Raw genomic sequence first — 27,422 nt, 5'->3', positions numbered from 1 at the left:
TGAGAGCACACGGAGGGTCCTGACGTGAGGGTAGCGCTGGTCAGGAGATCTTTCATTAGCCCCTGTCCCCGTTTGTGGTGCAGATTGGCACTGTTGCCATAGTGATGTGTGGGTAGAAGTTGATCCATCACATGGTTCCCGAGCCAATAGAGGAACTATGCTGCACACTTGAGTAGACCCGAGTTGAGCAATGAGGAACACAGACAAACAGACAGACAGACAGACAGATAGATGGCTGGCTGTGGTTCCCCCTCCCCTGGTGAATGACCACACAGTGGGCGGCCCAGTTGTGCTCTGATGTGACCAGTCAGACTGGGACTCTCAGTGCCATGGTCTGACCTCACACCATAGCACCATCACCTCACCTCCCCTCCTACCTCTCTCTTTCTCACACACACACACACTCTCACAGGACATGCAGTACTGTCCTACTGTGCCCCATGGTCAAAGGCATTCTGTCTTTTGTCTTCTTGTGTCATCGCTCCACTCACACGACCCCTGTCTGTGTGTGTGTGTGTGTGTGTGCATATAATATCTGAGTAGAAGAAGCGGGAGCTTCTTCTACTCAGTTAAAGCTGCTCTTTAGGGCACAATAGTTTTTACTCATCCCCCTCCACTCACACACAATCCATTATAGTCACTGCAGATCCACCAACATACATGCAGATGGACAGACAGACATGGCAGTTTTGTGATAAAGCAAAGCAGTTTCTCTCTCTCTGTCTCTGTCTGTCTCTCTGTGTCTCTCTCTCTGTCTCTCTCTCTCTGTGTCTCTGTCTCTCTCTCTGTCTCTCTCCCTGTCTCTCTGTCTCTCTCTGTCTCTCTCCCTGTCTCTCTGTCTCTCTCTCTCTGTCTCTGTCTCTCTGTCTCTCTGTCTCTCTCTCTGTCTCTCTGTCTCTCTGTCTCTCTCTCTGTCTCTCTGTCTCTCTCTCTCTGTCTCTCTGTCTCTGTCTCTCAGCAACAGCTGTTGTTTGGGGGCAGAATCTCTCCCCACTGGGTTTTGTACCCTGGCTGAATCCACTGTGTTTTGGTTGGCTCTAACCTGTGTCTGTGTGTGTGCGTTCATTTGTGTGGGAGTGGGTTCATTTTTGGCAGTAGAAAATCAGTCTGCACACTGATTCCTTCTAAGTGTCCAGACACGTCCAAGTGGTCTCATCTTCTGACTGTAGTCTATGCTGTGTGTGTGTGTGTGCATGTTATAGCCCAGCCTCTCTGTGTGATTGGCAGTGTAAAGCAGAACTGTGTGTTTCAGGGTTAGGACTCCATGTTGCACTACGCTCCAGAGCATGTTTGTGCCATTAGTCAATTTAGAGCTCTCACACACACATGCTTGTTGGATAGGCACAGACAGAGTGTATGGCCATGCATCATTTGAGGATTGCTGCCATACTGGTCTAATAGAATGTGTGACACACACACACACACACACACACACACACACACACACACACCCTGGAATGGAGACACAGAACTGTCTGATGCTGGTGCCTCACCCATTTCATCGGAGTTTTCCGACTACATGCACACACATACATATGCAGACAAGCACAAAACAACACACACACACACACACACACACACACACACACACACACACCACTCCCTCTATCCTCAGCTGGCCCTTCTGGTATTCCTGAGCTACCCCTAGATCAGATCCACATTCCCACCTTTTACCACTATGCATGCTGTGTGTGTGTGTCTGGGGGTGGGGATTGTGTCCAATGTGGGGTTGGCACGTGCGACTGTCGGGACCTGCTGCCCCCAATCCCTGTGGTCCAACCTTTAGACATCAGCCACTGTATGTGTGTTTGTGTGCATGAGTGGGAGTCCTTCAAAGTGGAGACATAAACTCACAGAATCTCCCTCCATGCCTCCCTCCTTCTCTGTGTCCCTCCCTGCCTCCCTCCCTCTCTGTGTCCCTCCCTCCCTCTCTGTGTCCCTCCCTGCCTCCCTCCCTCCCTGCCTCCCTCCCTCTCTGTGTCCCTCCCTCCCTCTCTGTGTCCCTCCCTCCCTGCCTCCCTCCCTCTCTGTGTCCCTCCCCTGCTGTGTGCAGGAAGGAGCAGAGTGTGTTGTCTCCAGTGACCTGCTGGAACCTGCTGCTGGTACAGGTGAAGAGGGAGAGCAGGGATCACGCCACTCTGTCAGACCTCTACCTCAACAACATCATCCCTCGCTTCGCCCAGGTCAGCGACGACTCTGGACGCCTCTTCAAGAAGGTAACACACACACACATACCGATCTATGCACCAGAGCAATGCAGTGTGGTGTGTGTCCCAGCCTATCAGTTGTCCCTTCTCTCTGGCACACACTCCTGATCCGCCACACAGCCCAGAGGAGCGCGTGGGCGGGGGGAGGGGGGGGGGGTCTTTGGTCGTATGTGATTAGTCTCTTGTGACCTTTCTTCTCTGAGAGAGGGAGGATAGTGAAGAGAGAAGACTGGAGATTAGAGCTTAGCCTGACCTTCTTGGGCTAATTAGAATTGCTCATCTCCATGCAGTAACTAACACACTGATTAATCTGCTGGGGTAGAGGGAGGAGAATGCACCCACACACACACACCTGAGGGGTTTTCTTCCCCTTCAGTCTGATTGACATCATGTTACTGTGAGTGAGTGTGTGACAGAGAGACACAGAGAGACACAGAGAGACACAGAGAGACACAGAGAGACACAGACAGAGAGACACAGACAGAGAGACACAGACAGAGAGACACAGACAGAGAGACACAGACAGAGAGACACAGACAGAGAGAGACACAGACAGAGAGAGACACAGAGAGAGAGACAGAGAGAGACAGAGAGAGAGAGACAGACAGACGGTGTGGGGTGCAAAAATTACCCAGAGGAATTTTTTTACTCCTGGCTCAACCTTCTGATCCACTTCAATGGGTTCTTTGAACTTGCTCAGATTATTAGAACAATCCACACAATAGCAAACACATCCACACATAACTCTCAAACTGTCTGGGCTGTGATGAGGCTTGTTGTATTTAGGCACAAGTACTCATTTCATCATTTGGTTTACTCTGTTACTCTGGATCAAACAGTCACACACCGACTTATTCTTTTATGGCTAATTAGGCAGATACTTAGTTAATTTACAGTAGAACATTTCTATTCAGCGGCATTAAAACCAGTGGCCCCAGAGGTTAGGAGCCCTTAGAGACACTCACACACATACACACACACACACACACATACACACATACACATACACATACACATACACACACACACACACACACACACATACACACACACACATACTCAAACAAACACACGAGCACTCGTGTATACACACACACACACACACTGACACTGGTAACTAGTGCAGAATGATGATGTTAGCCCAGTAGGGACTATGTGATGTCAAGATAGACTGCTCATCTGTGCCACAGAGAGAAAGAGAGGGAGATGGTGAGATAGTGAGATGGGGAGAGAAGGGGAAAGTCAAATAAGAGGGCGACCATGGAGAGCGTTAAAGACAGAGGGGTAAGCCCACTAATGAGAGCACACAGAGTGTACATGTTTCAACTGGAACAAAGGGTCTCTTGGGGACTGAGGAATGAGGAAAGACATCCAGGTTAGCTCTCAAGACAAACCTGCATGCTTCTCCTCCACAGATAGCTTTACAGGCAGAAAGACAGGCAGACAGACAGACAGGCAGGCAGACATGCACACAGACATGCAGACAGGCAGAAAGACCAGAGGACAGGGTACAGGCTCTGTGGCAGATGATTGATAGGTGTGTTCTTCCGGGGCAGATTGGTTTTTGAATGGCTATGGTTTGGCTGTGTGTCACCTGGTAGATGTCTCCTGCTTCAATCAATCACTTTAGAAAGGCTTTAGATTGGGACACAGGGACAATATTTATCCTGCAACATTCATTCATCCATCCCCCTCTCACTCCCTTCCCCTCCATTCCTAACCTCCCAGATCACCCAAATAGACCCCATCTGGTCTTCTCATCCTCTCCTCTCGCCCCTCCCTCCTTTCCTCCACGAGACCTCACTCCCTCCTCTGCTCTCCTACTTGGGAACCCTCCAATCCCTCCACCATCACAACATACTCTATCCTCCCTTATCTCCCTTTCTATTCACCTTTTACTTTATAACCCCCCCCCACACACACACACACACACATCCTGGCTGTCTGTTCCCTCCCTGTCTGCCTCCCTCCCCAGTCTAGCCTAGGCAGATATTGAACATGGCCTCTGTTGATGGAAACTCCCCTTCACTTCCATCACTTTCTCTTTTGCGTTTTGAGTTTCATGTTTTCCAGCAAGGCTTCATATTTTCTCTCTTATCTCTCGTTCGGTATTCTATCCTCGTTGTCTTTCTTGACTGTCGTTTGTATTATTGGACATGACCGAACACAGCCTCTACAGCAGCCTCCCTCCTCACCCAGCCTCCTAGTCCTTGAGCTTTTAACACTTCTGTGCTGTTCTGTGTGCGTGCATGTGTGCGGCTGCCATCTTGTCAGCACTTCATTTACACCTCAGACAGCTCCATCGCCACCCTGCTCGCACACACACTCTACACACACACACACACACACACGTACACCCTCATAGACCAATACAAGATGAAAGAAAGAAGTGCGTCTGGAGGAGAAGGAAGAGGGCATGCTGACGGCAGCCATTTCCCAATGAGGACAGCACCGTGTAGCTCTGTCCTGACTGCTGCAGCCCTGGGTCTCCGAGCTGGGGGCTGTCTGTCCAGGCCTGCACACACCATGATGAGTGGAGACTGGTAGCTCCCTCATCACTCCTCCCCCCAGCCAGCCCCCACCCAGCCCACGCCACCTCCACCTCCTCCAGGCTCCTGTCATTTGTAATGCCTGTGTCTCTCCTGGTTGCAGCACCACATCCCTGAGCCACGGTCCCCATCATCTGTCTGCTCTGGCAGCAGCCCCACCCCTCCACCCCCACCCTCCACTCCTCTACCCCCACCCCTCTACCCCTCCACTCCCCCACCCCTCTACCCCTCCACTCCTCCACCCCCACCTCTCCACAGGGGCCTGTCTGTGGGAAACGTTTACCTTAGCCATATTAATCTCTGTCTCTCTCTCTCTCTCTGTCTCCCTCTCTGTCTCTGTGTCTCTCTCTCTCTGCCTCTCTCTCTCTCCAGAGTAAGGAAGTTGGTGTGCAGCTACAAGAGGATCTGATGAAAGTTCTTAACGAGCTCTACACAGTAAGGCTTCCTCATTATACGTGCGCACCCCATGCCCCCCCCCCCCCACACAGCCCATTACGCTGCAGTGTTTGGAGTGTGTAGTGTGGTGGCTCCTTATTGGTTGTCTGTTTGAAGGTCAGCCATTATCACCATCTGTTAACTGCTTATGCCTTCTCATGGCTGGCTGAAGGCACAATGCTTAAACACACACACACACAGGCTGTGGATGGAGAAGGGTTTGGAGTTAGAGCAGGGTTGGATTCCCCTTACTGCAGTGACCATAGAGTACAACCAGCTAACCATGTCCAGGCCCATAAACCCAGGCTAATGCTGTAATTACATAGTAAGGGACAGAAATAGACCCAGCCTGGCACACACACACACACACACACACACACACACACAAAGATGGTTGAGTTTGCTGTTGCAACATTGGGCTAAATGGAGCCTGCTTTCGAGGAGGTCCCTGCAGCCTGCTGGGTTGAACTCAGACACATAATGATAGGTCCTCAGCAGTGGTCTCCTCTGCATGTTGAACTCAGACACATAATGATAGGTCCTCAGCAGTGGTCTCCTCTGAAGCTGACACTGAACATACACACACACACGCAGTTGTAGGGTACGCCATTGTCAGTGTTGAATAAATGAACATAAATATGATTTATTCGATACCAAACTTGGCATATCTAACCGCTGTGTGTGTCTGTGCCTGTGTGCTTGTGGGTACATATGACATGGGTCAGTCCTTATCATTGTTGTGTACTGACTGCTCCAAGCCTGTGTGGATCATGAAGGGCTCGGTCATTCCTGACAGTCTGACTATAATAGGCCGAATGACTTTTCTAGTGATGCATGAACAGACACACACACACACACACACACAAACCCCCTCCTTTCTCTCTCACACTGGGGCAGCCTGTCTTAAGATGAGGGAAACACCCACACCCACACACACACACACCTGCTAAAGCTGGTGTCCCCTCCACAGGTGATGAAGACCTACCACATGTACAACACAGACAGCATGAACGCTGAGTCCAAGCTGAAGGAGGCGGAGAAGCAGGAGGAGAAGCAGATGGGCCGCTCTGGTCGCCAGGACGACAGGCAGATGCCGCGGTCACCTGACACCCTGGCCAACGTGAAGACTGAGGAGAAACACGTCAGACGCTCCAGCGTCAAGAAGATCGAGAAGATGAAGGAGAAGGTAGGAGGGGAGGGGAGGGGAGGTGACTGCGTGCGAGTAGTTCTTTTTCTGTGGCAAAGGACATTGAGAGAAGGATGGGATTGACGGAGATGGAGAGAGATGGTTCCTGTCAGGACTGTGATGAAAGTGAAGAGGCCATGGAGAGGTAGAGCTGGCTGAGTAGGACAGAGGTAGAGCTGGCTGAGTAGGACAGAGGTAGAGCTGGCTGAGTAGGACAGAGGTAGAGCTGGCAGAGTAGGACAGAGGTAGAGCTGGCTGAGTAGGACAGAGGTAGAGCTGGCTGAGTAGGACAGAGGTAGAGCTGGCAGAGTAGGACAGAGGTAGAGCTGGCAGAGTAGGACAGAGGTAAAGCTGGCTGAGAAGGACAGAGGTAGAGCTGGCTGAGTAGGACAGAGGTAGAGCTGGCTGAGTAGGACAGAGGTAGAGCTGGCTGAGTAGGACAGAGGTGGAGAGAAGGAGGACGAGGCACTGAGGGGGGGCAGGGAGGTGGGAGAGAGCGAGGAGGCGGAGAGGGAGAGAAAGAGAAATATGGCTGTATTTCCTGTCGTGTCGACAGACTGATTGATAACACAGCTCACACAGCATAGCTCACACAGGAGAGTCCATTATTGTGCGTGTGTGTGTGTACGTGCGCACGCTTTATGAATGATGTACGAGTGTGTAAATGGCTTAATCTTAACCTTGTGCTTCACACAGCTGGGGTCTGCAGAGGAAACATGCTTCTGCACTTGTCATTGTCTGGGATCAATACCCCGCCATGTGCTCTCTAACACTTATTATCTCTCCCTCACCCCCCCCCTCCCTTCCATCTATTTCTCGTTCTCTTTTGCCCTCTCTCCCTCTCATTCTCTCATACCGCTTCCTTCTTCCTCTCTCCCTCTCTCTCCCTCTCATTCTCTCATACCGCTTCCTTCTCTCTCCCCCTGTCTCTCTCTCTCCCTCTCTCTCTCTCTCTCTCTCTCTCTCTCTCTCTCTCTCTCTCTCTCTCTCTCTCCCTCCCTCTCTCCATCAGAGGCAGGCCAAGTACACAGAGAACAAGCTGAAAGCCATCAAGGCCAGGAATGAGTATCTCCTGGCCCTGGAGGCCACCAACAGCTGTGTCTTCAAGTACTACATCCACGACCTCTCCGACATCATAGACGTGAGTGTACACACAGACGCACACTTCCCTCTGGTTGACATTCAACATCTCAGTCTGTCCTAATGAGAGCCCTGGGCTGAGACTCTCCCTGCCTCCCTCCTGCTGTCCTCTCACTGGAGTGGACTGCCTCTGTTTCCTGCTGTGGAGCCCCTGGCCTCGCCCCGTAGCCTCGCCCCTGGCCTCGCCCCGTAGCCTCGCCCCTGGCCTCACCCATAGCCTCGCCCCTGGCCTCACCCGTGGCCTCGCCCCGTAGCCTCGCCCCTGGCCTCGCCCCTGGCCTCGCCCCGTAGCCTCGCCCGTGGCCTCGCCCCGTGGCCTCGCCCCTGGCCTCGCCCCGTAGCCTCGCCCCCTGGCCTCGCCCCTGGCCTCGCCCCGTAGCCTCGCCCCCTGGCCTCGCCCGTGGCTGTGTCAGGAGGCTCTTTAGGCTGCTTCACTCCCAGTGATTGACAGGATCAGCTTTTAGCCTCCTCTCACTGTAGTGAACGGTGGCTCAGCATTTAGCATGCAGTCAATCCCAAAAGTCAATGGCATCGACCACAATGGATGTAATTCCACGGAGTTCACTTGTAACACTTGATAGAATCAATGACTTTCAATCTCTTAAAATGATCTAAATTATAAATAAATGGAATGCGTTTGGCATTAGTCGTTGGCAATTGGATCATTTAGGAGGGCGTGCCACAGTGCCCTGTATCGTTGACCAAGGATGTACTGCCTGTCTCCTCCCATGCCGACCTGTTCCCTGTGTGTTGTGCCAGTGCTGTGACCTGGGCTACCACGCCAGCATGCACCGCGCCCTGCGGACCTACCTGTCTGCTGAGCTCAACGTGGAGGCGTCCAAGCACCAGGGCCTGGAGAGCCTGGAGGGGGCGGCAGAGAGCCTGGAGCCCAGCGGAGACAAGCAGAGGCTAATGGAGACCTACAACAACGTCTTCTGCCCCCCTGTCCGCTTCGACTTTCAGTCCCACATGGGAGACATGGTGAGGGGGGGGGCACTGTGAGGGAGAGGGGCCTGAGAAGGGAGGGGAGAAGGGTTGACAGTGTTTTTTCACAGGTAGAATGGTGCTGTGGGTTCTTACTGTGTGTGTGTGTGTCCAGATGGGCGTGGTGTGCGCCCAGCCGCCCCTGGAGGGAGAGCTGCTCCAGAGGTGTCAGCAGCTGCAGTCTCGCCTCTCCACCCTCACCATAGAGAACGAGGAGGTGAGACTCCTCCTGCCCCTCTGTCCTCACTCCTCCTGCCCTCTGTCCTCACTCCTCCTGCCCTCTGTCCTCACTCCTCCTGCCCTCTGTCCTCACTCTTCCTGCCCTCTGTCCTCACTCCTCCTGCCCTCTGTCCTTACTCCTCCTGCCCTCTGTCCTCACTCCTCCTGCCCTCTGTCCTCACTCCTCCTGCCCTCTGTCCTCACTCCTCCTGCCCTCTGTCCTCCTGCCCTCTGTCCTCACTCCTCCTGCCCTCTGTCCTCACTCCTCCTGTCCTCACTCCTCCTGCCCTCTGTCCTCACTCCTCCTGTCCTCTGTCCTCACACCTTCACTCTCCAGGGTCTGTTTCCTGTTTTCTTACTCAGCCTCTCACTTTCCACACCTTTTCACCGCCCCCCCCCCCCCATACTTCCCATCCTCCTCGTTTCTCCTTTCCTCCTCATCTACCTCTCCCATTCTCATCTCCTCCTCTCTCTTCTCATCCTTCTCCCTCCCTCCCTCTCCCTCCATCCCCAGGTGAAGAAGACCATGGAGGCCACTCTGTGCACCATCCAGGACATGGTGACGGTGGAGGACTATGATGTCAGCGAGTGTTTCCACCACAGCAACAGCATGGAGTCTGTCAAGTCCACCGTCAGCGAATCCTATCTCAGCAAGCCCAGCCTGGCCAAGCGACGGGCCAATCAGCAGGAGACTGAGCAGTTCTACTTCACGGTGAGGGCGGAAGCAAACGATGTGGGTCACCAGGTTGACGGAGGCAGTTTTGGCCTCTGTGTGTATTGTGTTGGGTGAGAGCAGGAACACCTGGTCTGAGACTGGAGACCTTCACCGTATTCTCAACTCTACCAGACCTGTGTGTGTGTGTGTCAACAATCATGACCTGTGTGTGTGTGTGTCAACAATCATGACCTGTGTGTGTGTGTGTCAACAATCATGACCTGTGTGTGTGTGTGTGTCAACAATCATGACCTGTGTGTGTGTGTGTCAACAATCATGACCTGTGTGTGTGTGTGTCAACAATCATGACCTGTGTGTGTGTGTGTCAACAATCATGACCTGTGTGTGTGTGTGTCAACAATCATGACCTGTGTGTGTGTGTGTCAACAATCATGACCTGTGTGTGTGTGTGTCAACAATCATGACCTGTGTGTGTGTGTGTGTGTGTTACTGTGTGTGTGTGTGTGTGTGTGTTACTGTGTGTGTGTGTTACTGTGTGTGTGTGTTACAGAAATTGAAGGAGTTTCTGGAGGGCAGGAACCTGATCACTAAACTGGAGGCCAAGCATGACCTCATCCAGAAGACCCTGGGAGAGAGTAAGTGTGTGTTTGTGTGCGCCCAGTAGTAGGAGGGTCACTAGAAGAACTCAGGGCCTCATTTACTAACATTGCGACCGCAGCTTCATCTGCGCCTTTGCCCAACCGCAAATAGCACACGGTGTATTTCCGCATTTTGCGTGGTATTTATCAAACCAGATCCTCGTCGGGCAGTCAGCGCCTTACTCCACTGTTTAGTGTTAATTAGCACGCCGTTAAAAGACGGGAGAAATCGTCTGCATGTTACTGCCACCATGGGTGATTCGAGGAAAAGAAAAAGAAGGTTCAGCGAACAGGAGATAGAAATATTGGTTCACGAAGTTACAGCTAACATTAACATGTTACAAGGAAGAAATCCACCTCTCCTCCCATCTCTGTGCAGCACACGCCCACTTTCCCTTCCACCCTCCCAGAAGCGGTAATCTGCGTTTTTACTCAACTGCTCTGCCTTTGTAAATACGGTGTTATGTCTTTACCTGCTATTTTACGCCTGAAATGGGCGCAATCCTGTTAGTACATGAGGCACTGAGAGAGAGAGAGAGGTTGTGAGTGAGTCTAGATTGGGCCAGAGAGAGGAGTCGCGTGCTTGGCCACGAGGACACTCATCGGGGAGCAGGATGGGGCCACTGCTGTGTGTGTGTGTGCGTGTGCGTGTGCGTGTGTGTGTGTGTGTGTGTGTGTGTGTGTGTGTGTTGCAGTAGCAGACCCATCTGTGGATGCAGCTGTGTGTTTTTGCGTTCAGAGTTATGTCCCGCAGGAAATTAAAAACTACTACTGAGGTGTGTGTGTGTGTGAGGGAATGTATACATACATATGAAGAGGGGGGGGGGGGGGGGTCACTGTTTACGTCCAGCTGGGGCTGTTTCCTCATGTGTCCTTCTTCTGCTATAACTCTCTTTTCCCCTCCTTCCTCTTTTCCCCTCCTTCTTTCCCCTCCCCCTCTTCCTGTCTCTCCCTCCTGTAGGTCAGAAGACTGACTGTTGCCTTGCCAGGTAGGTGTGGAGAAGGAAATGCGCTCTCTCTCTCTCTCACACACACACACACACACACTGATGTAAGCAGACACCATGGTGCCCTGCTAATTTGGCCCTGTATCTGTTCATATAGCTAGTTGGTCCCTGTGTGTGATCACATCTCTCTTTTCTTTCTCCCACTCTCTCTCCTTCTCTATCTCTCACTCGCCCTCTATTCTTCACATATTCTCTCCCTCTCTCTTCGTCCGTCTCCCTTGCTTGACCAGCGGAAGGAGGAACTCCGCTGTGCGGAAGCAGGTAATTTGCACTCTCCTGTGTGTGTTTGTGTGTGTGTGTGTGTGTGTGTACATGCATTGGTGTGTGTGTAGTGTTTGTACCATAAGTACTTCAGGGTACTTCAGAGTAAACCGGTTTGTGACACTAATCACTTGTAGCTCTAATCCTAGCTGTATGTCAGCCTCGTGTCAGCTCAATGTCCTCCAAACTCTCTCAGAACTGCCAGTGTTGCTGATAAGATTCATCTACAAAGGAGATGCTGGTGGTTCATGTGACATTTCATGTGAAAAGCTCCCCCTTGTGGAAAACTCCTGCCACGACAGCCCCATTTTTGTTTTGTTTTGGTGGAGAAAAACTGGCTTGTGTCTATTTTACATCTATTTGCAGTCAGGCTATGGCCAGACTAGAGAATTCCTAAAAGACACATAGAGACACTCTACTCCAGACATGCATATAGACACACACACTGGGACTGGCCCTGGACTGGTCTTGGAAAACCGAAACAAACAAAGGGAATTGGGAAAGAGCTGTCTCCTAGCAACCGATGGCTCTTGTTTTTACCCCCTTCTCTCTCTCCTTCCCTACAATGTGTGTGTGTGTGTGTGTGTGTGCAAACATACGAAGGGATGTCTTTCGCTCTGTCCCCCCCACTCAACATCCCCTGAATCCTCTACCATACAGGTCATCTAATCTAATCATTCTCTCCTCCCCCATCTCTCCTCCTCTCTCTTCTCTCCTCCTCTCTCTCCTCTCCTCCTCTCCCTCTCCAGGACTCAGGTCAGGTCATCCCTCTGATGGTGGAAAGCTGCATCCGCTTCATCAGTCGCCATGGTGAGGAAACACTTCTTCATTCTTATTGGTCCAGGGTCCTCTGTAGCTCTGGCTTGTGATTGGCAGTGTGTTGTTGGCTATGTAAACTGTGGGTATGGTTATGAATAGCAATGTTCTCCTGCTTCCCTCCAGTCCCACGGGTTTGATCCTCTTCTGAATGCTGTCAAGTTGTTGCATTGTGTCTTTGTCTGTTAATACCCTCTTCTTTCTGCATTTTGTGTGTGTGTGTGTCTGTTTGTGTGTGCGTAGGTCTTCAGCATGAGGGCATTTTCAGGGTGTCCGGCTCTCAGGTGGAGGTCAATGACATCAAGAATGCCTTTGAGAGAGGTAATAAGACCACACTACCCAGCATGCAAAGTGGTGTTTGTGATTTTAGACTACAAGCTGACCCTCCATGTGCTCTGTAGGTGAGGATCCGCTGGCAAGCGATCAGAATGATCATGACATGGACTCCATCGCTGGCGTTCTAAAGCTCTACTTCAGAGGGCTCGACCATGCCCTCTTTCCCAAGGAAGTCTTCCATGAACTCATATCCTGTGTCTGTAAGTGTCTGCTACTGTGCCTGTGCAGTTGTTTGCATTTTGTGTGTGTGTGTGTGTTTGTGTAAGTATGATAACCTGTGTGTGCGTGTTTTTCCTCAGCGATGGAGAGTCTTCAGGAAAGGGCGGTACACATCAGGAAGGTTCTGCTGTCGTTGCCCAGCAACACGCTCATTATCATGAGATACCTGTTTGCTTTCCTCAACCAGTAAGTAATGTAACATCACAGCACACACACACACACACACTGTGGTTTGGTACACTCTTTCGGTGCAGAGACGGAGTGATAGAAGGAGGCAGGGACTGAAGGGGAGAGTGGTAACCTGAGAGACCTGAGTAGAAGGATGTTCCCAGACACACCTGCCCCCCCCTCCCCCCCCCCACTGTGTGGCTGTCAGGGGGAGGAGGAGACTGGAGACATGCTCCTGGTATCCTCTCCTCTACTGACTCCCCCGCCCCCCCCTCCATCTCGGCCCCCAGCCTGTCCCAGTACAGTGAGGACAACATGATGGACCCCTACAACCTGGCCATCTGCTTTGGCCCCACGCTCATGTCTGTCCCCGAGGGCAATGACCAGGTGTCCTGCCAGGCCCATGTCAACGAGCTCATCAAGACCATCATCATCCACCACCACGGCATCTTCCCAGGGGCCCGCGACCTCCAGGGGCCCGTATACACACACCCAGGGACCACCGAGGACTACTGGTGAGTGACTGGCTGTTGTCTGTCTGTGTGTGTGTGTGTGTGTGTGTCTGAGACAGACAATGTTGTGCAGGGTTACATGTCTGTGGCCCTAGGGGTTAGGAGACGGGTACGAGTGTCGGGGGGGGGGGGGTTGTATCGAGAGGGCTAAGTGTTCTGGGGTGAAGAGATGTTTGAGGGGGAGGTGGTTGATTTAGGAGCAGCTATGGAGAGATTGGGGCTCGGCTCGTTTGGTCTGGGCCAGGGGGCCCCGAGGATCGGCTTACCCTTAGAGAGAAGATTAAAGCACCGCCTGACCACACCAGCCCGACAGAGCACGGCACAAGGACGTGCACACACACAGACGTACACACACACACACACCCAGTCAGAAGCCTACAGTAGAGCTAAGTGTGAGGCTCTTCTCAGTAGGGTGAGGGTCCAGCAGAGAGCATCTGGGGTCTGGCCCACACTGGGAACAGGCTTTGATGCTTCTGTCACTGCTCTGGCTCCGATAACACATCAAAGCTGCATGGAGAAGCACTCATTACTCACACTCACACACACACACACCAAACAGCAGACAGAGAAAGCCCTATTTTGATATAGAAGTGGTATTGTATTGAGTGTGCCGAGGTCTGTGACTTGGTAGTTGTGAGCTCCCAGGGGCTGCAGCGTGTATGGGGAGAGTCTCGCTGGTTTCCTCATCACATGAGCTCATCCAGCAAGCTGGGACTGGGGATGGGTCCCTCACACAAGCCTACCTCTGTCTCCTTCTCTTTGTCCCTCAGTGACAATCCCCACGATGAGCCCCCCCTGGTGGTGGAACCTGCCCCTGAAGCTGGCTCGGAAATCCACAACACTGATGATGGTGAGCAGGTCCATGCTCAATCTTCTTGGTCCACACACACACACACATACACACACACAGCTCTCATACTAAAACCCACAGTCAGCCTGTTTCTCACACCCTTCTTAGCAAGTCTGCCATGATTCTCAGGCCCACAAATCTGGTTGCTCAAGCTCATATCTCACCATGCTACTCACACCAGCAGGCTATTGCTACTCACCTCAGCCTATAACATCAGATCTTGCTTCACTGCCCTGTCATTGAGGCCTGATTGGCTTGTGATCTCTAACAAGCCTGTTAAAACAGTGTGATCGCTAGGACTGCTGTACCACTAACCTGCTTGGCTCTAACCCACTTTCCCTCCTCTCTCCTCCCCTCTCTCTCCTCTTGTCTCCTCCACTCCCCCTGTCTCTCCCCCTCTCTCCTCTCTTTCCTCCTCTCTCCTCTCTTTCCTCCTCTCTCTCTTCCCCTCTCTCTTCCACTCCTCCTCTCTTCCCTCCTCTCTCTCCTCCATTCCTCCCCTCTCTCTCCTTCCCTCTCTCTTCCTCTCTCTCCTCCCCTCTCTCTCCTCCTCTCTCTCCTCTCCTCTTCTCCCTGCTGTCCTTCTTCCTCCCTGCGTCTCTCTGAATCTCAGGCTCCTTGGTCATTTCAGAATCGGACCCAATCGAGGCCATTGCTCGCTTCGACTACTCAGGGCGGACCAATCGGGAGTTGTCGTTTAAGAAGGGCGCGTCTCTCCTTCTGTTCCAAAGAGCTTCAGAAGAATGGTGGGAGGGGAGACACAATGGAATGGACGGACTGGTCCCTCACCAGTACATAGTGGTGCAGGACATGTAAGTCAATAGAGTCCAATACAACACAATAAAATAGAACTGATCACATCAGCTTTGCTGTTCTTTTTTCCCCTCAATGTGTTGTTGTATTGTTGTATATATGCTGTGTGTGTGTGTGTGCAGGCCTGATGGAGGCAGGGACAGTCCCAGGGCTGATGGGGAGACCAGGGAGATGCTGGAGGAGAGGGTGTCCACCAGGGTAATCGCTGCCTCTCCTACTGGAGCTCACGTAGCTGATATCTACCTGGCCAACCTCAATAAGTGAGTGACAGTCTCAAACCCCAATCACACCGCAGCATCTCTATGCAGTGTTTCACAGACATTGATTTATTTGTGGCGGCATGCCACAAAAAAAAGCACATTGATTCGCTCAGCCCCTTTCTTGCCCCACTCGCGTTCTCGCTCTCTCGCTACAATGGACCGCAATGGACCCGTCTGTGAATAGCTATGGAAGCAAATCGGTAACATAATGTTTTGAATTTTAAAAAGGCATTGGAAACTTAATATTGAAATTTAAACACCCTTGAATTTGTTGGTTTTGAATTCAATTTCAATTTTAAAGAGGTAAATTCAAAACCAACACATTCGGTAGTGTTTAAACTTCAATATTAAGTATTAAAATTCAAAATAACAATATGAGTACAACGTAACATTTATATTACGTAAAACACCAAAAACAATTTAGTGCTCAAATGAATGCAAAGAAATTAGTTTTTTTCTTGAAGTTCCTATCTACACTCATATCTAACAGATACTAGGACATACATAGGTTTGGGCTGAGGCCCACATTTTTACAAGGTCAGGCTCCGCCCCTGCCTACTGCCACAAATATAATCACATTCTTTGGGAAACACTGCTATGGTCACATTTAATGCAGGTAGATCCTAGTCCATCATTGAGTAAGGAAGCATTTCACATTGATGTAGTAACACACTGTGTTGCTCTGTCTGTTTGCCTCTCTCATTCCGTCTCTATCTATCTCACCCCCCTCTCCCCCTCCTCTGTCAGGATGAGAAAGAGACCAGAGTCTGGAAGTATACGTAGAACCTTCCGGGGCTCTGAGAGCGAGTGCTCTTCTCCCGGGGCTGCGGGTGGGGGGGTGAGGACCGCCTCTCTTCCTGTGGGAGGGGCTCTGGTGAAGGAGGGCGGAGACAAACGACCGGTCAGCGCCCACAGCATCCTCAACTCTGTGACTCGACACTCCTCCCTCAAGACCAAGGTACGCCTATCTAATGATGCTTGCTTTTTTTAAATCCTTCGAAGCTCCCTGCACTGTTAACGACAAAGTATGGCGTGTCATGATGGATTTTGTGGGACATGTTTCATGTGTGAAGGTGGAGAGCCCGCAGTTCCGCAAGGCAACCACAGCAGGGCGCTCTAAGAGCTTCAGTAACCACAGACCTCTGGACCCTGAGGTTATAGCCCAGGTGGAACTCAGCTCCCAGGTAGGCCTGATGTGTGTTCGTGTGCGTGTGTGGATGTGGGTGTGTGTGTGTATCTACTGTGGGCTTACACATGTCTGTCCTCTGTGTGTCAGGACATAGAGGCAGCGATGAGCTCTCCCCTGACTGAGCTGAGAGAGCTGGAGAGACAGGGCAAGCACCCCCACACCCCCGACGTGGTCCTGGACACCCTGGAGCAGCTGAAGGGGGGGTGTGGTGGGGGAGGGGGCGGGGCTTCCGAGCCCTCCAGTCCCCTCCACTCCCGGCTGCTGCGGGACAGCGAGGGGGGGTCCGGCCACGCCCACCCCCTCCAGCGCAGTGCGTCCTCGGCCAGCGACGTGCCCTCCTCCTTCCGACCCTCCAAGAGCCAGCCCAGGAGCCCCCTGCCCTCCTCCACGTCCCCCTCTCTCTCCTCGTCCTCCCTCTCCTCCTCGGTGCCCTCCTTCAGGGAGGTGCGCCCCCCGGCCACGAGGCCCAAGCCTGTGGTCTTCCCCAAGGGAGGGGGAGGTGGGGGCAGCCCGGCCATGGGCTCCCCCACCTCCACCGTGCCCCCCACCCCTCCCCCGCCGCCCCCCCCGCACGCACACTCTCTGTCCCACACGCCTCCTCCCCCTCAGGCCAACGACAAGTCCTGCCCAGTCTAGGACCAATGATGCCCTCCCGCACCCAGCAGCCCCCATCAAAACGACACCCCTCGACCACACCTCACCCACCCTCACCCTTACCACTGACAGGACCAGAGATCAAATCACATTGGATTTAGAAAGCTTCCTCAAGCGAGCACAGCACTTCACTTTGCAACGCCTCACCCCCCCCGCCAATCTGTAGCACCTAGATAAGAGTTTAAAATCTCAACTCTACGTTTACCCCCTCCCCGGACTAGCATGACTCTAACCTGCCCTCTCCTGGCAGCTCCTGTTTCTGCATCTCCCCTCCGATTCCTTAGCCAGACCTCCAGACTCACACACCTGACACGAGGGAGTCAGCCTCAGGAAGGACAGAGCCATGGCACCTGTACATACCAGTGTGGGATTCTTGAGAGTGTGTGTGCAATGTGTGTCCAATCTCTACCTTATGCACAGATTGGTAGTGAAATGAATGACTGTGGTGTTAGAACAGATTCAAACCAAGCAGGAATACCCCTTCTCCCATGGTGTCCTCAAGCCTTTGAGGACTGGTCCTGGGTGAAGGTGGACCCTGACCGGGAACACAGACTGTGAAGACAGAGCTCACCACACACTCACCTTTTGGAGCTCACCATGAATGAGCACTTTCAGCTCACTGACTCGCTGCTTCTAAGGGGCAAGACTGGATGAACCAGCCTGGAGAGGAGACAAAAAGAGATCCTTGCCTTGCTGACAGAATAATGTCTGGAAAAAGGATGGAAAAAGAGACTGAATGAGGCTGGTTAAATATAATCATGAGTGTTTAGGATCTGTCCAGCCTTTAGCATTCCTCTTTTCTTCTAGAATAATTAAGCACAACGGTGATTCATTCCTATATTTTTGCTCATCAGTTGCTATCCAGCTGTGTGGCCTTGCTAATCCTGCAGACTAGCTAGCCTTTTAACAGCACCCCCTGCTGGCTGATAAGGGTGATGACGTGGTTCTGCCCAGTACCTGATGATGACAGATCTTTCTCCAGCAAAAAAACAAGCAAACAGATGGTGTTATGTACAGGCTTCTCTCCCATGGTGTTGCATTTGTGGGGGAGATTGAAATCCAATCTATGTACGCAACCCTGTGATAAATGGAGTTAACACACAAAAACACACGTTGGTCTGTGTGTGAGTGTGTGTGTGAGTGTGTGTGTGAGTGAGTGTGTGTGTGTGAGTGTGAGAGAGTGTGTGTGAGTGTGAGAGAGAGTGTGTGTGTGTGTGTGAGAGTGTGTGTGTGTGTTCTGTGGCAGCTAAACTGCATTCAGGTTATACTCATGCTGTGGCTACAGCAGCCATTGTGCTCGGTGTCTGAGTACCTGCACCGGTGGATATCTACAGTAGTGTATCTATAGTACTACAAACAACTCACTCAACTTGCCGTATCGACTACCAACACAACTGCAAAAAGGGTATTTCTATTGTGTTCTATGTTGAATAATCATGTTAATAACTGGAACCTCACAGATGATGAGGAATGAGGGGGAGAAAGGATGAGTGAGAGAGGAAGAGAGAGGAAGAGGAAAAAGAAGGCGCTTCCCAGGTGAAGCACAAACATCTCATACGACAATAAAAAAGATGATGTTTTTATAATTATTTTATTTTAAACATTAATTACATTATACATAATGATGAAAATGAAACTATGTAGCTGTTTGTATGAACTTCACACTTTCTTACACACCTGCCCAAAGTGTGTGATTCAGAGAGGGTTTAACTGTGTGGGTGTGTGAGTGAGTAACCCCCTCACAACTGACAGGTATCCGGCTGACCTCACCATAAAGGGAACCAACCAATCGCTGCTCACAAGAACCAGAGGGGCACTCTGGAAGGAGTCACCAGCAGTAGTACTTCCTATGTCCCAAGAGCAACCATGCTAGCTGTTCCAACGTTCCCCATGAAATATGGGTGTGGATGGGATCCTCTACCCCCTCAGTCAGCAGAGGGACTCTCCCCGTATCAGCTGTTAGTGTGGGGGTCTAAACAGTAGCCAGTCCCTTGGTTTCTGGGGTCCCAACCTGTAGAGGACAACACAGCCACCGTATAGATTTTTCTGCTGCCAGACTTTTCTCTTCCACCCATGATTGTGACTGTCGTACTGCGTTCCATGTGTACCTGGTGGTTGGATTCTAACTGTCATGTTGTTTTCTCTGTGGACTGTGTGTGTTACCTGATGTGTTTCTGTTGCCCTCATCTCAACAGCTGGAGGGATTGTGTGTACATGTGAGAGCATCTGTGGGGGGGTGGGGGGGGGGGGGAGTGGAGGGTGCAGAGGGTGCAGAGGCATTAACGCACATCATACACTTGTACCATGTATGTATGGGTGGGTAGTGTGTGTGTGTGTAGGGGCTCCTTACTGGACTAGAAGCCTCTGTTTTCAACCCATTCTCATCAGTGGATCAAAAACCAATCATTGTGCACTTGAATGACCTGGCGTGTGCTTGTGGACTGACCTAGTGAGAATGGCTTGTTTTGTTTGAATTGAATATTGTTGAATATGCATTTTTGTCCATTTGAAAAACAGCAGAACTAAAAAAAAAAAATGACCGTAATGTCAAATCTATTTATAGTTGTCTCTGTATTACTGGAGAGTCCTGTGTTCAGATGTACTTTGTATATACAATGTTGTACATTACAGAGGTACACTCTTTTTTTGGTACAATATTGTACAGTAATAGCAATAGTAGTTTAATCAAATAGGCCTTATATAATTATGTGTAGTTCTTGTAGTAGATTTTTTAAATAAACATTGCTTGCTATAAAAGTACCTGTTATTGATGGTGGTGCTGATGCCTTGCTAAGCATGTTTATCTTTTTCTGACTAGCTCCAATTTTGGTCATGCATATGCAAAGAAACCAACACATCGTCATTCTTCCGTCTAACATAAACCAGATTATCTTTCTGACACACACACACACCTACGTACATACTCCGAGTGGATGTGAATATGCCAACCAGTCATATGCCAGGATGAGCTACAGTCCTGCTCACCATTATTGGCACCCCTTCATGTTTTGCATAACTGAGTGAATGTGTTCAGAAATAAATGGAAATGTACCAAATTTATATCAGCAGTATCTTTTAATTGGAGGTCCAAAGTAATATTAATTAATAATAAAGTGATATTGTAATTCCAAAGGAAAAAACTGAACCAGCATGTGCACTAATATTGGTACCCCTCCTTAATATTTGGTTGCACACCCTTTGGAAGTAATGACAGCCTCCCAACGTTTCTTATATCCATCTATAAGCTTCTTGCTCTTCTCGGGTGGTAATTTCTCACACACTCCCTTTGCAATATGCGCAATCTCTTGAACATTTGCAGGGTTCCTTTCTCCAATGGCAGATTTCAGCTCCCCCTAAAGATTTTCAATTGGATTGGGATCAGGAATCATTGCTGGCCATTTAAAAAGTCAACTTTTTCCCTTTCAACCATTCTTGTGTGCTTTTGGAGGTGTGCTTTGGGTCTTTGTCTTGCAGGAGGACCCATGATCTTCGCCTCAAACCAAGTTTCCTTACAATGGGCAAGACATTTCACTCTGGAATTGCTTGATTATCTTCTGATTTCATGATGCCTGTGATACGGTCAAGGGCTCCATCACCAGATGCAGCCCCACAGCATTATGGATCCTCCACCATGCTTGACTGTTGGTATGGTGTTCTTTTCCTTAGTCTTCATTGCGCCGTCTGTAAACATACTCTGTGTGCATTACCAAAAAGCTCCACTTTTGTTCCATCTGTCCATAAAACATTGTCCAAGAAGGCTTGAGGTTTGTCCAGGTTCTCTTTTGCGAACAATTACACCAGACTGCTCCAGGTTGGTCTTTAGATGTTTGACGTGGTGTTTTTTCCACCATTCGCACCAACCGCATTATGTTTTTCTATGTTTTCCTCATAATTATTATCTTTTTAAATGTCCTTTATCATTTGCTGTTTTGTATCAAACACAAGCTATCTGTAGTAATATGTTGTTTCACTTTCCACATTACATTTCCTTCAGTAGATATTCCACATTATGTACATAAACTTCATGGGTGCCAATTATGGTGAGCAGGACTGTATATTCAACATCGTGTTTGTGTGTGTGTGTGTGTGTGTGTGTGTGTGTGTGTGTGTGTGTGTGTGTGTGTGTGTGTGTGTGTGTGTGTGTGTGTGTGTGTGTGTGTGTGTGTGTGTACGTGAGGCATGTCGGCTACGAGTGACCGAGAAGGGAGGAAGTACTGATCTCAAGAGCCTCTTCATACAACACCTTCCCTCCTTTCAAAGTTCAAGGTAACTTTATGGTTGCTCGAGAATTGAATAACCAATTGTTAATTAATTTGCAAGCTAACAAATGGAAACGCAAAAAGGCTTTGGAAAGATGTAGTAACCATATCTTCCGCTAGAAGATTGCCAGAGGCTTCAAGAGAATCACACACCTGGATTAAACGTTCGTCAAACTCGTTTATGTGAAAACAGGACAGAACTTTGTTAATATTAGGATACAATCCTACATTTCTACGGTATACTTTCTAACATGAAATAAATGCGTTACATATTATGGCGTATAAGCCTTATTCACTCGGAAGTGACAAATCGAAACTTGCTTGCCTTTATGTGTTTCCGCAGACATTTTCCTAGTGTAGTCATGTTTGTGAAAAGTACAGCTGTATCAACAATCGTTCTTTTGTTTTTGATGTATTTTTCACATTTCACATCAGTTACTCATATTCAGAAGACACGGACTGAACCCCATATTCTTCACTTCTCTCATCAAGTCTAGCTCCAGTTTAGACAACTGGTGTAACTGCACTAGTGAAACAATTTAATACCAACGTGAGAGGTGGGTAGCCTATGTTTGTCGTCCAGTTTGTAACTGTTTGTAACCCTGTTTGCACTTTCTGCAGGTTTGCGATGTTATTCATACTTTTTGTTTATTATATTTAGGCTACAGGTCTCTCAAGTATAATCAAAAGTTTGGCGTGAGATTATCATACCTGTCAACGTTTGGGTAAAATTTCCGGCCGATACAAATTAACTGTTCACAAAGTTGTCAGCTATATGTGGATTCAGAAAAAATAATTGCTTGCTTTAATGTAACCAGGACGCGTTTGTTTCCCGAAGATGATATCCAGTACAGCCAACTATTTGTGGTGTGTTGATGATGTACTGGGTCAAGGAGCAACAGCCAGTGTCTTTAAAGCACGCACAAAGGTAACTGTTTTATGGTTTGGAAGCTCAAGGCTGAAAATTGTTTTGTATAATCTCCAAAAGAGACATGCTTCCTCAACCTATTTAACACCAAGTTCTCATACAGTAAAAGTGCTGTCTTATTTCCTCTATTTACCTATCATGTCTGATTTCACTTTGATGTGCAAAACAGTAGTGTGTGGGGGGAGAATGCTGTGTGATATGGTAGTGTATGGGAAAATACTGACATTTTATGGGTGTGTGCGTGTGCATAGAGAACCGGTGAACGGGTGGCAGTAAAGGTGTTTAATGGGTCGAGCTACCATCGTCCATTAGATGTCCAGTTGAGAGAGTTTGACATTCTGAGGAAACTCAACCATAACAACATTGTCAAGCTGTTTGCTGTTGAGGAGGTAAGAAGATGATGATTAGAGAGGAGGACAGAACACATGGGTAGCAAATAATACAAGCTTTACCACCCATAACATAGTTTAAAAGAGTTTTTACTGTTTATCTCTCTAGCTGGCATGTAAACAGAAGGTACTGATTATGGAGTATTGTTCTGGGGGCAGTCTGCTGAGTCTCTTAGAGGAGCCAGAACATTCCTTTGGACTGCAGGAGCTGGAGTTCCGTACAGTACTAGAGTGTGTAGGTAGGGACTGGTGTGAAGCTGGAATACTGGACTGTATTTGCAGTTTTACCAAACACACACATTCAGTATATACCTACTTATTCACCCTAAACCGCTATTCCTTCGATTGAACATTTCCTATTGTTATCCCCAATAGTCAATGGAATGAACCATCTACGGGAGAATGCAGTGGTGCACAGGGACATTAAGCCTGGCAACATCATGCGTCAGATTACAGAGGACGGGAGATCCATCTATAAACTCACTGACTTTGGAGCGGCGAGGGCACTGGAAGATGATGAGAAGTTTGTATCCATCTATGGAACAGAGGAGTATCTGGTGAGTGAGGGGGGACTCCGACAGGAACATGTTTAGGCCCAACAGGAGAATGGAGCTTTTACAACATGCAGTACCTAACTCACTGTTCATTATAGTGTGTGTGTGTGTGTGTGTGTGTGTGTGTGTGTGTGTGTGTGTGTGTGTGTGTGTGTGTGTGTGTGTGTGTGTGTGTGTGTGTGTGTGTGTGTGTGTGTGTGTGTGTGTGTGTGTAGCACCCAGACATGTATGAGCGTGCAGTGCTACACAAGCCCCAACACAAGACCTATGGCACGTGTGTGGACCTGTGGAGTATTGGAGTGACGTTTTACCACACTGCCTCCGGCACTCTACCCTTCATACCCTTTGGTGGAGCCCGTAGAAACAAAACTGCCATGTACGTAGTGTGTGTGTTTAAAAGTTTGTGTGTGTGTGTACAGGCTCAGGTATGAGAGTTTGTGGTTGTCCTGCAGGTTCAAGATAACCTCAGAGATCCCTGCAGCAGCCATTTCTGGAGTACAGAGAGCTAAGGATGGACCCATCGACTGGGGCTACGACCTACCACACCACTGCCAGCTGTCACAGTACGTGAGGGAGGGAGGGGGTCTGCACTCTCCTGTTTGGAAGCTCTGTCACTGCTCATTTCCCCCCTTCTGTCTGTAGGGGTCTAAGGGTACAGTTGGTGCCAATGCTGGCTGCTATTCTGGAGCCTGACCAAGGGAGGTGCTGGGATTTCAAACAGTTCTTCTCTGCCAGCACAGACTTACTGCAGCGTGTGACAGTCTACGTCTTCTCCCTAATGCAGGCCTCTGCACATGTGATATACATACACCACCATAGCACGTATGACTCCCTTTAAACATACACTCTTGACCTGGAGCTTCTAGCAACCATTTATGGTCATTCTCGATATTATGTCAGTGTTGCCACTGATGTTTCAAGCTTAGGTGAAAGTGCTTCCCTTCGTATACTGAATATTATGGCAGTTGATTTGAGCTGTTTTGTTTCAGTAAATGTGTGTCCAATGTTTCAGTTTTCACTTCCCTCCTCTTTTCAGGGCGTCCATCTTCTATGAGGAGGTAACGGCACAGACTGGGGTGCGGGTGGAACTACAGCACTACCTCTTCCTGGGTCATGACCTCTTGCTGGAGCCCTCCATGAAAGTGGTGAACTTCCCCCCCACCTCCCCCTCCCAGCCCCTAACACTGCTCAGTCGTGGGACAGAGACACACACAGGACTGCCTTACAGAGAGCGTAAGACACACACACACACACTCACACAGCAACACAGCCCACACAGACATCTGCAAACACAGACACACATGCTAAATCTGGATTGTTTTCTTCTTGGCAGCGGACACTTTTCCCATCCCGTCCAAGTTTGACGTTGTGACAGACTCCCACTTCACCAGGGTACTAAAACTCCCAGAATACCATGAACTGCTGATGATGATGTGTTTCAAGTCACAGTTGCCTCCTCCTCCTCCTCTTCCACTCCTTGTCTTCCTCTCTCCTCTTTAGGTGATGGTAGGCGTGGTTCATCAGTATCTGAGGATGGTTAATGCCTTGCATCAAAACAGAGAACGGCTACTACAAGGATACTTTAGCTATATGTGAGACATGCACACACTCGCACAGCACGCACACATCACCGTAAGGCCCAAAAATACAGACAACTGCATCAACTCTGCCCACCCCCCTCCACTCCCCAGGATGAAAATGCGCAAGGAATGTGGTGATGCCATACTCATCATAAGGATGCTCAACATGAGACTAAAACCTTGCATCAACACAGAATATAGGCTGCATAACCAGTGAGTCGCACAGTTCTCTCTTGTTTCTCTTTATGTCTCTGTAGTAGAGGAGACTAGACCGCTGGAGTGTTGCTGTGTGAACTCAGAGAAGCATCTGAATCATCTCATCCCTGTCGCTCCCTCTCTCGCTCTCTGTCTCTCTCCTCTTTTTCCTTCTCTCTTCTCACAGAGTCCAGCACACCTCAGACCCTCCAAGCTCTAATGAAAACAACCAGATGATGCGTCGGGTGAGAACCATCAGGACTCGTAAAGGATGAAGATAAGACCCTTATTACGCAGGAGAGTTTTGCAAATAAAGATCTGGTATATGTCCGGGTTTCACCCTGTAGATCCAAGAGCTCCTTCCTGTGTATGATGCTGGGATCAGAGACTTCCAGAACCACCTGGAGCACCTGCACGTGGAACTGGCCAAATATTTTGAGGGCCTGGCCCTGGACAAGAGGTGAGACCCTCGACCTCCTGGAGAACCAGCTACTTAGATTGGGGGAGTGACTGGTACTGTTGGTTGAGTTTAGTATTGTCTGTAAGAGTGAACTGTTGGGGTGTAAACTCAGGCTTGGGCCAGTAGGGGTCCTTGTAGTTTCAATTGCTGTTACTAAGAGAGATGTGTGCAGGTCCCATTTGAAACCTGTCTGACCTCTCCCTTCTTCAGCCGGCAGAGGATGAAGACCCTGCTGGAGAAGATCATAGCCATTCAACAGCAGTACCGCAGGGACAGAATTAATGGCAGTATGTGTGTGTGTGTGTGTGTGCTTTTATGTTTTTTTTACTTGTCATTATCATTTATATGCATCCTAATATGGTGTCTCATTTTGATATACTTGTCATAGACCTTTCATACAATGATGAGCAGATCCACAAGTTTGAGAAGTAAGTATGCCACCTGTACATGACTGCAGAAGAGCTACTAGTTGGAGATGTCTGCTGTGACAGCCTCCTGTCTGTCTGTGTCTGTCTAAGGATCCAGCTGTCTACACACATCAAACGTGTAAAGGGGCTGTACAGAGATGACTGTCTCCAGAAGTACAAAGACCTACGGACCTCAGCTACAACATGGAGCAGGTGCATACACACATACACACAAACACACACACGGGATAGGTATAGCTCAGTGGTTAGACCTTCAGACTGCAGATCAAGAGCACACAGGTCCAGATCCCATGCACGTTGCTTTGGATAAGATGATTACATTAAAATGTGCACAAACACATACACACTCAAAGCCATGCTATTCATATGAATAGGTTAATGATGACAATGGCATAATTGTGTCTGTGTGTATGTGTCCTCACAGCATTCTCCATAACATGCAGAGTAGGCTGGAAGACTTTGGCCATTTGTCACGAGGACTGATGGCTGACCTAGAGATGTGTGAGGAACGCCAGAACAAGGTTGACCCCTGACCCCTGTCTGGAGCCCTTCATCCTGACCTGGTGTCTGTAGCTCAGTCTCACCACACCCCTCCCCTTCTCCTCCCCCAGGTCCTCGACAACATCCTGCTCCAGCCTAATGGAGCAAAACGAGAGGCAGCAGAACCTTTGAGGGACAAGGACCAAATGGTCCTCAGGTCTGTCTATCTACCCGCTTGTCTGTTCTCTTGGTGTGCGGTGCATCCTGTTGAACTCTTCACTGATGTTGCACTTCATGTTCAGAATGTACCATCTGAAGGAGGAGATGGAGATTCTGGTGGGAGAACTACAGTGCAACAATAGCATCATAGAGAGGTCAGTTAGCTTTCTTTCTGGCTTATTGACTGCTGACGACAAGGTCATCTAGGACTAACTGTGTGCGTTTTGCAGGTTGAGTGTAGTCAATTCAGCACCAGCCGCATCGAAGCCTGATCTAGCATGACTACACTGTGATCCCACGACAGCACTCCACAAGCACACGTCCTCATCAAACACGGTGAAATAAAGGGATGTATGTGGACTTTTTTTGTTAATACTGTTATTTTGTTTGTTGGTGGGGCAGGAAAGAGATGTATGCTCTACTACCTCAGCAAAAATTACAGTCCATACAGCCCTCATTATCATAGTTAGTGTTATTGTATTTTTAATGGAGTGCCAGAGTGATGGATGTTCTGGCAACTCCTCCGGACTCCTCCCTGTGGTGTCCGACAGGTTACTGACCTTGTTTCCTCCAGTCACCCTTTGTGTGAAAGACTCTTATTGACTTGTTAACTTTATTATTATTGACTCAAGGCTCTCTTCTGCTGACTAGCTGGACGATCCGATAAGGTTGCAGAAGACTAATAAAAATAATGCCTCATGCCCAATCAATACTGTCTGATCCCTGACTACAACCAGCACTCCACTGGAGACAATCAGCATTACAAGCGTATACAAGTATGGTAGTATTAAATGGTATATTTACTCGTAAT

The 27,422-nt window shown here is 49.5% G+C and overlaps 2 protein-coding genes across 6 annotated transcripts; both read left to right on the top strand.

Annotated features, from left to right (window-relative positions):
• Window positions 1-2,039: 2,039 nt before the first annotated feature.
• On the top strand, window positions 2,040-19,876 carry srgap2 (SLIT-ROBO Rho GTPase activating protein 2). Of its 2 annotated transcripts, none has more exons than XM_047026033.1 (21): window positions 2,040-2,216; window positions 5,129-5,191; window positions 6,162-6,377; window positions 7,390-7,518; window positions 8,277-8,498; window positions 8,617-8,718; window positions 9,235-9,432; window positions 9,947-10,031; window positions 10,996-11,023; window positions 11,272-11,302; window positions 12,052-12,112; window positions 12,362-12,439; window positions 12,520-12,654; window positions 12,754-12,859; window positions 13,132-13,356; window positions 14,124-14,203; window positions 14,835-15,015; window positions 15,139-15,276; window positions 16,024-16,234; window positions 16,350-16,460; window positions 16,553-19,876. In XM_047026033.1, the coding sequence occupies exons 2-21, from the start codon at window positions 5,165-5,167 to the stop codon at window positions 17,099-17,101; spliced, it is 2,913 nt and encodes a 970-aa protein (XP_046881989.1). In that variant the 5' UTR covers window positions 2,040-2,216; window positions 5,129-5,164; the 3' UTR covers window positions 17,102-19,876. The 2 variants fall into 2 exon arrangements, with proteins under 2 accessions (XP_046881989.1, XP_046881988.1); XM_047026032.1 differs by having other exon boundaries at window positions 14,817-15,015.
• Window positions 19,877-21,267: 1,391 nt separating this feature from the next.
• On the top strand, window positions 21,268-27,321 carry ikbke (inhibitor of nuclear factor kappa B kinase subunit epsilon). Of its 4 annotated transcripts, none has more exons than XM_047026052.1 (23): window positions 21,268-21,615; window positions 21,814-21,935; window positions 22,040-22,103; window positions 22,197-22,306; window positions 22,558-22,695; window positions 22,805-22,934; window positions 23,071-23,252; window positions 23,465-23,625; window positions 23,702-23,812; window positions 23,892-24,071; window positions 24,286-24,482; window positions 24,583-24,641; window positions 24,750-24,841; window positions 24,941-25,042; window positions 25,212-25,269; window positions 25,372-25,484; window positions 25,695-25,771; window positions 25,873-25,912; window positions 26,003-26,104; window positions 26,337-26,433; window positions 26,524-26,609; window positions 26,695-26,766; window positions 26,842-27,321. In XM_047026052.1, exons 4-23 carry the CDS (start codon window positions 22,217-22,219, stop codon window positions 26,891-26,893), a joined length of 2,139 nt encoding a protein of 712 aa, XP_046882008.1. In that variant the 5' UTR covers window positions 21,268-21,615; window positions 21,814-21,935; window positions 22,040-22,103; window positions 22,197-22,216; the 3' UTR covers window positions 26,894-27,321. The 4 variants fall into 4 exon arrangements, with proteins under 4 accessions (XP_046882008.1, XP_046882009.1, XP_046882007.1 ...); XM_047026053.1 differs by having other exon boundaries at window positions 21,270-21,385; window positions 21,871-21,935; XM_047026051.1 differs by having other exon boundaries at window positions 21,270-21,385.
• The last annotated feature ends 101 nt before the right edge of the window (window positions 27,322-27,422 follow it).

Source organism: Hypomesus transpacificus, chromosome 9 (assembly GCF_021917145.1).
Source record: "Hypomesus transpacificus isolate Combined female chromosome 9, fHypTra1, whole genome shotgun sequence".
NCBI classification, from domain to species: Eukaryota; Metazoa; Chordata; class Actinopteri; order Osmeriformes; family Osmeridae; genus Hypomesus; species Hypomesus transpacificus.
The sequence above is the reverse complement of the archived record's forward strand: the minus strand, read 5'-3'. Positions and strand labels throughout refer to the sequence as shown.